Consider the following 9,156-nt stretch of genomic DNA (forward strand, 5'->3'; position numbering starts at 1 on the left):
CGGTCTTCCAACCGCTCGATATGGTGAGCCTGCACCGTCTGCTCCAACGAGCGACGCTTGCCGCGCTCGTGTTCAAATCCCTCCTCCAAATCATGGAGGTAGTGATCGATTTTGTCGATCTTAGACATTAGATCTGGCAAAAGCCACGGCTTCTTTTCAGGGGCGAGATGAGACATTTTACTGTCTTTACTCCCCTGAGTGGTACCCACTGAAGCAGGGGTACCACAAGAACTTTTCTAACGATGGCTTACGCCATCGTCGTCACCTTGCAAAGAGACACGTGCAGGTGACCGTATGGGAAACCGTACGGGAGATCGTGCGGGCGATGAGGGATCATCCTCATCGTCGGATCCAAATAGACTGTTTACACGTCTATCAGAATGAGCCCTCTCATTCAAAGGCTCATAGTCAGCCGCCTGACGGATATCAGGCGACTGTTTCATTCTCCCCGAGTCGGCCACTTCATCCGACTCGCACTCGTAGTTGACCTCCAAAGAGGGGTCGTATTCACGTGATGAATCACCACGTGCACTCGCAACATCTAGTGTTGTGCGAGTGGAAGACACTACGGTAGACGTACCGTCTACCGCAAGAGATAGCAGTGCGTCACCCGCGGCTGCACGAACCGCAGCCGAAGGCGCAACACTATCATCACCCCGCATGAATTGTTTCTTCATGCGATGGATTTAAAAATGATAGATCTGACCAATCAAAACCATTTTAAAAATTAAGTGGTCACATAGCGACTACTCCATCTAATGACATTCAGAGTGATTGTCGTTTAAGGGAGGGGTGATGTAACGGGGTGTATCGTTACATGAAATTAACACTTAATTAATATATTATCTAAAAGGTAGATAATATTTGGAGGATATTACTTTATATAGTAATATCCTGAATTCTTATCCATAAATAGGTATAGGCCATTATATCTATTTATTCCGCAGACTAATCAGCTGTAGGAGTAATCAAAGAGAGTTACAAGATAAGATAGAGATAAGAATTCATTTACATGTTTAGTATTAGTTTATAGTTAAGTTAGCATTCACAAAGATAGATTAAGAGACACTTAACTATATTAATACAGTTTTCGTTTTACCCTCTTAAGTTAACTTGTCTTAAGGGGAGTCTTCCTCTGCACGTACAGTGTACGTCACCTAACGAAAGGCACCACTCACAACTGAAGCTGTGTGAAGTGGACTTGTACTGAAACAGTACAAGTCGTAGTGCCCCGTTACATATAGACCATTATATCTATTATTTCCGCAGACTAATCAGCTGTAGAGATAAAGAAAGAGAGATACAGATAAGAATTCAATTACATGTTTAGTATTAGACTATAATTAAGTTAGCATTTACAAGATAGAAAGAGAGACACTTAATTATATTAATTCAGTTTTGATTTTATCCTCTTTAAGCTAGTTACCTTAAAGAGAAGTCTCCCTCTGCACGTACTAGTGTACGTGAAATAACGTAAGGCACCAGTTGCAACTGAAGCAGTGCGAAGTGGACTTGTACTGAAGCAGTACAAGTCGTAAAGCCCCGTTACAGCTTGCGCATTGATCTATAAGGTATAGAAGCCTTTTTAAGGTATATCCTCTTGGGCACTAGTTGCCGCTTGGTTCTACGAACCCCTGAATCCCTTGTACTAGGATTCCTTAAGCTTAAATAGCTTATACGACTCCCTGAGTTGTTAAACGCATTAGTTCAATTGAAGTTAGGTGACTCTCTGAGTCTGAAAGTCTTCGTCTGACTTAAGGAGCGAGGTAGCTCCGCTACATGCTATGTTTCATATATTTTGGCGAAAGTGCAATTGTCATGTATCCGATCCTTGTTATCGTAATCGTGTCGCAGTTCTCTGCGTTTCACAACTTGGCGAATGGCAGAAGTCCCGGATCACGCTGCACTGAGTCACGGAGAAGCGTGCAATACGAGACTTCTCGTGTTTGCCTAGCTAATTATAGAAATCAACACAAAAAAATGCAATTCTTACTGTTCAGTAAAAAATAGAGACTTTTCTTGATTATTTGTTTTTTCTTTGCATGTCCTTCAATTATAGCGGTAAATAGTTTAACCCCTGCATTTCAATCCCCATGATTTGCTGGGGGTTGGTTCTGTTGCAGCAGGCTATTTCCGTGTCTCATCAGCCGAAGATAAAAAGCCAGGTGGATTTTGAAGTCATGTGGAAGCTGGAACAAAATGCAAAAATGGCCTTTTTTTGCATGTGCCCTTTTGAGTGGCGGGCGTGTGTTCGTGTCGCGCGGCTGACTCTCTTCTCTGTTAATGTGCTTAAAGCCTCGACTTCACTGTCGATTCTCCACAAGCCAACTTCAATTAAGGCAACATTTTAGTGACTTACGACTTCAAGCGACGACTAGAACTAGAGCCTTCAAATACTTCCGGCCCTTATTGAAGCCACGGTTTCACTGACGAGGAATCCAGATAACTCTTACGTACTTTGTGCTATTCGTAAGCACGAAAATAAAGACAATGCTGTCTATGGTGAAGAGTAGCCAATCGGTCGGCACCAGCAAAGGCAATTCAAGCAGCTCCAATACAAGTGCCAGTATAGAACCAGGATCACCCGTCGCAATCGCCATTGCAAGCTTGGCCCAAGGTGGAAACATCAATTTGCAGGAGCTTGATAAGTGCCGTCTGTACAAGCCACTGACTCATCAGCCCTTGATTCAGTCACAAGGCGACGAGAGCTCATTGCACAATGACTGGCACTCTAATAGCGGAGCTAATCAAGCCGCCGCGGTACTTACGTCAGTTTCTCGTATCAGTCTGCCAACTGTAGCTGTTAAGGGCCCAAAGAAGCGATCTACCAAGTCCAAGTGTTCTCCAGGGTTACGTAGCGGTAAGTGGACCCTTGAGGAGGAAGCGTTTACGAATATGATCATCTACTATTTTAAACGGGGGCTTTTGGACGTCGAGGATGGCACGTCACTCCGCTGGTATCTTGCTAAGCGCTTAAATTGCGAGGCGATGCGCGTGACTAAAAAGCTAAAAGGTAACAGCTCCATTGGCAAGCAGATTTTCCGCTCCATCGAAAACACGCCTGCCAACCGCCAGGCCATCCGGCATGCCCGTGAAGACCTTTGCGTCGTGGAAGCTAGGTTTCTGGAGTCTCTTAGCGGTAGTGGAGGTGGTCTACCTACACGAAACACTCCATCCAAGCCAATGCCGTCGTCACTAACCGTGTCGGTCTGCGGTCGCAAAATCTTGCCGAGTATGAAGAATAGCGAAAGCCACATTGAATTGGCTCCAATGCCACAGCCCAAGTCTGAAGACGCGAGACTTTTACTGCACTTCTTTTGTGAAGCTCACGATACAGGTTCCGAAGATGAACCTGAAGAAGAGTATAAAGTGGAGGATGGCAGCATCAGCATTGACTTGAGCCATAAATTCGGCAAGAAACGGCCACTGTCGAGCGTCGTTAATGAAATAAAGCCCAGTTTGAAGAAGGGTAATACATTACTAGAAGTGCAAGAGGTTGGTTATCAGCAGGAGAATCGGCTGGCTGTAAAGATTCAAGATACTAATTACTGAGCTGCATCCTCTAGTGAGACTATTTAGGCGATCACTCAAGCCACAATTGAGCGATGTCACACCTCCATAATTATATAATCAACAAGGAAGTAGGCTGGCTTGGCGCATCTTACCGCCTAACTTAGTTGAAGATGGAGTATTCCAGATGTTAAAATAAACATTTGGTTGCGGCCACGCTTGCCTGCCACATGTACATATTCATTTTCCTAACAATACATTTAGAAATTGAAGTTTACATATAGTGTTCCATAATTATAACGCTCTGATTGTTGCGCAAAATGGAAGAATTCGCAGTAGAAGCGAGAGCAGCTTTGCGTGAAGTGGCGATGACAGTTGATGGAGAAGTTGAAGAGTTATACGCTCGGGTAGAGACCCATGTGAGCAACCATTTCAGGTCAGTAAGCGCATATTTTAGCGCTTTTGTCCACTCCTTTTGCTTTTTTTTCAAAAAGATTACGGAGTGTCCGCCAATGGAATGCTTCGCAACCTTATATGGCAATTTGATGGATGAATCTCGGGCTTGGACGTATGCCATTAATTGACCGAGGCACGAGATCCAAGCACCCAGACCTAAATTGAAGTGAGATTCAGCAAAATTTTGCTGATCTGAGCCGTGTCTGTACCAGAAACGACCAATGTCACCAGATTAATAACAGGGAGTTTTAATTCGCTTAATTTTGTCTTGAAAGCTACGTACAGGCAATACTCCATACGGAGATTACTCGTACGAATCATTTTTGAAAAGCTGCCCAGGGGTACAATCTTGAAGCTGAAAGTTAAAAATTGTTAGAAGAAGAATCCGCAGACGAATAAGGCAAACTATAGACTTACTCGGTAAATTCCAGACCGACCATATTTGCTAGTGTTTGTAGCAGCAACGCACACTCGCCAAATGCAGCATTAATCTCGTTCCACTCTAAGGTATCCGACGCAGATTGGCCCATGCGAAAATGATTGATAGTACCGAATTCACCATCATTGCCGATGACAAACATGTCTGCGAGAATGTTAAGGTGTTTGACCTTATGCTCCATTGCGTCGATTTGAGCCGTGCCTGCATCCCTAATTTCTCGATATACAGATTCTTGGAGTTGTGATTCATTTAAAAGTTTCCACAGTTCTTCTTCCTCATGGTCGAGGGCCTTCTCTTCGTGATCGATTGCTTTTTGCTGCAAAGAAATTACTTTGCGCTCATTATCCATCAGCTGCAAATTTTCATTGAGTACGTTTAGCTCGCTCTCGTACTAAATTCATTCAACAGAAAAATATAAGCGCTGAGAAAGCACGAGTCTTCCAATTCGTTGTTTACGCACAAAGCGAATCTTTTCGTGAATTTGGTCGATAACGTTGCTTTTTATATTTATGAAAGCCGTGGTGTGTAAGAATCCCGAATGGCAACGCTTTTCATAGCGAGCACGTTCAGCCTGCCTGTACAAATAAAAGAGATATCACAGCCAACAGCAGCCCAACAATGATCGCATACACCCACCCGTCAATCATTGTAACCATGCCGTCCACGCACTCCTTACACAATGGGGTTGACACAGGTAGACCACCGCTGTAATAAAAAAAAGACAAGCATTAAAAAAATCGACTTACATCACGCAAAACCGCACCAGTGGGCTAATTGCGTCGTAAGCAATTGCACATGATGACTTAAGTCCGCATATGTGGGTACAGCCACCATGCTATTTTCCGTCCCTATATTCTCCTCATCACGGCTAGGATAGCTTGCTCGATCCTCGAAATATTTTCCAGAAACAGCAAAACTATTCTTAAACCGCTGCTGCTGGCGTCGCTGTCTATGCTGAAGTTCTTGTCTACGCTGGACCTGCTGGCGCTTCTGCTCTTGATCGTAGTGCTGCTGCAGTGATAAATTGTAGCGCGCGCTCGCATACAAGTCATCACCGAATACTCCAGACTCATCCATCTCCAGCGGAGTTATCGCATTCGTGGGTAGCTTCTGTAAGAGCAACATGCTCTGGGAGGCGCTGGCGGTCGGAAGAAGCACATACGATTCACCTAATACTGCAATATTGAGCGAAATTAAGGCTTATTCAGAAAAGGTGACGCACATTCGTTAGAGCCCTACCTGGCGTGCTTAGCAATTCGTTTTCGAGTGACTTCTGGCACTGCTGACATTTTCGCATTCTGAATAATGGAGGACTTTTTGTTTTTTTTCCTACGCATGTCCTCAAGTTGTACAATCATTTCGCTCTATTTTGTAACGACCAAAATGATCTACTATAGTGATCGCAGTCTTTGGCGTCTTTTGCTGCACTTTGATGGCTCAGCCATTGTCTCCGCTTCCACGCTAATTCGCTCATTCTTAATAGCGGCACTTTCGTTTGTGCTATCCGCTTTGCAGCACGAGAAGCCGTCGCTACTGCCTACCGGGGCGCCGGGCCAGCTGCTACTTTCCGCATCGATCTTTCTATCGATTTTACTAGGACTAAGAGTTTTCACGGCATTGCGCCAATGGCAACGAGGCGTGGAAGATGTCAGTGCAATTGCAGATGCTGCACGCATGCTTACTGCTACCGCATGCTCTTTCGTACACTTCTCGCGTAAGGGCGTGGCTGACCGTGCACAGATCCGCAACAAATGTCAATTTATCCGCGACGTGAAGCGGTACATTCTATTGTACGTAACCCTAGTGTTTCATGACTGCAATGAGAGAGAAGCGTCGTTAGAGCTGCGTGCGCTGCTGACCCAGAAGGAAGCAGATGAGTTTTTACACACGGAAGTGCTGAAACTGGGCGAACACACATGGAACAGGGAACGCAATGTGGTTGGTTCGGCAAATAAGATGCGTGCAGCTGTGGTGGAGCTTTGGTTGCGGCGGACAATTAATCGGGCAAGAAGAAAAAGCTACGTTTCGGTGGAACAGGCAATGGAGCTTAACAAAATTGTTTCGTCGCTGACGCAGATGTACACACGAATTTTTAACCTTTGTAACGTGCGAATTCCATTCAATTTGGCACAGTGCTTGCATGTATGTTTTGTCGGATATTTGCTATTAATGGGAGCGGCGCTAGCCCCCGTTATCGGGTGCTTTTCGTCGCTTTTTGTGGGCATAGCTGCGATTTTGCTGTTTGCGCTTGACAGCGTGGCTTCGTCGATTGAATGTCCGTTTGGGCCTGATGCCAACGACGTGGATCTTGAAGCTCGCATCTTGTGTATTCAGGACGAATTAAAAGTTATTCTACAGGCACACTTTTATTCGGTGGGGCACGTAGACTCATTTAATGAGCAAGACCGCATGGCGTCGCTGTCTTCTCTATTGTCCGCAGGTGCTGATACTTTAAGCTTGGGGCACACGCGGCGCGAATCAGTATCATCATCGTACTCGTCTACGGAGCGCCCGCCGCGCTCTTTAGCGCCGTCTTCCGCGTCTACCACTGATCGTGCTGTACTTCTTTCTATCCACCCAGATGCTTATGGCACTATAAATGAAGGTGACGACGAGAACGCCAGCCCACCGGCAATGCGTAGATCAGATGATCAAACATCCATAGCTGTTTAGTAAGAGTGTGGGAAGATTACAATTATGAAAATCGAGTTTCAGCATTAAGTGTACGTATCATGATACTAAAAACCGGCGTTATATGCTTATCAAGTTCAGTCATATTTCACAAATTGTTAGAATTGTATAGATAAGCAAGCAGTTGTCATAGTTGCTGCCGAACAACTTTTTAAACACATCGCTTAATTATGAGAAGCGCGTGACACGACTCGTACTTTGCAAAACAAATAGTGCTATTTGTACTAGTTTACAGTCCACCCTGAGCTACTGGTGCTGCGCGGATCAGTTGTAAAAATCGGCGGGTTCAAGCCTTGAGGCTCATCAAGATAATCCTCCTCTAGGATTGGCATATTAGTACCGCGGTTCATGTCAAAAGTACTAGATAAGGGCAAGCTAGTACCGGGGTCTGCAGAAAAGTCACTAAAGTTGCTGTCTCTGTCGGGGCATCGGACCTGTTTATTATCATATTCCCAATCTGTCTCATCGTCGTAGCCTGACTGAAATGAAAACTTGCTGGTATCGGAAGGCCGTGAGTTCGCAACATTTTCATTTAAATCTGCGAAGCTGGCACGATCGTAGGGATTTAGCGAAAAGGATCCACCACTTTGTCGTGATTCTGCCATTTGGTCAGGACCCACTCGGATGGTGTCGCTGAATACGCCACTATTCGCGGCATTGACAGCAAGGTAGGATGGCCCACTATTACTAGTGCTGTAGTCCCCGCTCATATCTGTACCTTGCACTGTTGCGGGTTTCTTGTGAGACAAGAAATTTGACGATGCAAGAGTATAAACGCTTGACCGGTCAAAACCACGCACGGGTTGCCGAAACGGTATTGCCTTTGTACTAACATTGTTAATGCTTCGTTTCTTCATGTAACAAAAAAGCAATCCTATCAGCAAGATTACCGCACCAATGCCAATACCAACGTAAAGAAAGACGTAGCTATCGCCACTGCCACCAATCACAGAAACTGTTACGCTCGAGTATATGGCCATGTCAAGGCGCTCACCATCCACAGCGGCCATGGCAACTCGACCGAACATCGTATAAAGGCCAGAACTAGTGAAAGTATAGCTTGTCAAGTAGCTGACGGCGTTGCTTGTGAGGTTCATATCGTCAAATTCAGCGATGGAAAACGTAGTTGATTCCTCACCCGTATACGTTGAGCAGTTGGCACCAACTAAATTTCGCTGGCATCCCGAAAAGACTGCTACAGGCACGATAGAATAGAGATTGCTCCGTGGATTCCTGATAGCATCAGTCTTTGAAATTTCTGCAATCAGTGTTGAGTCGTCAGCGGATGTGTCCGAAATGTCCACCTTCCATTCAATACCAATTGTTTCACCGACAAATACTTCCGAAGAAGAAAGCGACATCGACATTGAACCAGGACAGTAGTCATCCGAACGAATAGTGAGGTCTCCTGAAACGCTGGGATCGAATACAGACACATCCTTTGCCGTCCAGCAGTATGTAGTAGTTCCATCCGTGGCAATGCTGTTAGGTGCCGTTCCAGCGACATCTCCAATTTGGACGGGGAAGAACGTTACGAAGTCAGCGCGAGAGTTGCCGCCAACATTAATTACAATATGAACATATCCAGTATACTTTCCGTCTTTCGGGACCACGAGCTCTTCAGAGCCAAAAACGGCCACTTTGTCGTTAAAATTGGTTGGATTGTTGCGAGATGAATAGTAACTTGAGCTTTTGCTGGACTTCAAGAAGATGTCGCACGAGCGCCAATCGCATATGACTACGTTGGCCACAGCCACATCATAAGTCGCCTGGCCTGAAAGCTCAGCTGACGCATTAGTATGTTCCAGTAAATAGTCGGGAACAGGTACGCGCACGATGGGAGTCGGAAATTCGAAATTGGGATCGGCGAACGATGTGTCCACTGTGGCGGTGTAACGCAGAGGAATTAAAGCGTTCTTTTCCAAATTGTTGGCCACGTCTACGCGGATTGTTATAGGACACAAGTTTTCCTGCTTCTCCTCCAGCACTTGGTATTTAACGAGCTCCTCCTCGGAATATTTTTGCGAGATGTAGTAGCAATACGTCGTACTCCCGTCCAT

The 9,156-nt window shown here is 45.4% G+C and overlaps 4 protein-coding genes across 4 annotated transcripts; 2 read left to right on the forward strand and 2 right to left on the reverse strand.

Moving 5' to 3' along the window:
- Positions 1 to 1,986: 1,986 nt before the first annotated feature.
- CCR75_009354 (uncharacterized protein) lies at positions 1,987 to 5,702 on the reverse strand (the record flags this gene model as incomplete). The annotated part of the gene is made up of 7 exons (XM_067967395.1): positions 1,987 to 4,169; positions 4,250 to 4,321; positions 4,384 to 4,796; positions 4,866 to 4,980; positions 5,042 to 5,110; positions 5,169 to 5,580; positions 5,645 to 5,702. The coding sequence occupies 7 exons, from the start codon at positions 5,700 to 5,702 to the stop codon at positions 3,785 to 3,787; spliced, it is 1,524 nt and encodes a 507-aa protein (XP_067818587.1). The 3' UTR covers positions 1,987 to 3,784.
- On the forward strand, positions 2,491 to 3,552 carry CCR75_009355 (uncharacterized protein; the record flags this gene model as incomplete). Its single annotated transcript, XM_067967396.1, has 1 exon — positions 2,491 to 3,552. The coding sequence occupies one exon, from the start codon at positions 2,491 to 2,493 to the stop codon at positions 3,550 to 3,552; it is 1,062 nt and encodes a 353-aa protein (XP_067818588.1).
- An 86-nt stretch (positions 5,703 to 5,788) lies between the features above and the next one.
- Positions 5,789 to 7,078, forward strand: CCR75_009356 (uncharacterized protein; the record flags this gene model as incomplete). The annotated part of the gene is made up of 1 exon (XM_067967397.1): positions 5,789 to 7,078. One exon carries the CDS (start codon positions 5,789 to 5,791, stop codon positions 7,076 to 7,078), a length of 1,290 nt encoding a protein of 429 aa, XP_067818589.1.
- A 242-nt stretch (positions 7,079 to 7,320) lies between these two features.
- CCR75_009357 (uncharacterized protein) lies at positions 7,321 to 9,156 on the reverse strand (the record flags this gene model as incomplete). The annotated part of the gene is made up of 1 exon (XM_067967398.1): positions 7,321 to 9,156. The coding sequence occupies one exon, from the start codon at positions 9,154 to 9,156 to the stop codon at positions 7,321 to 7,323; it is 1,836 nt and encodes a 611-aa protein (XP_067818590.1).

This window comes from Bremia lactucae, linkage group LG6, assembly GCF_004359215.1.
Source record: "Bremia lactucae strain SF5 linkage group LG6, whole genome shotgun sequence".
NCBI lineage: Eukaryota > Oomycota > Peronosporomycetes > Peronosporales > Peronosporaceae > Bremia > Bremia lactucae.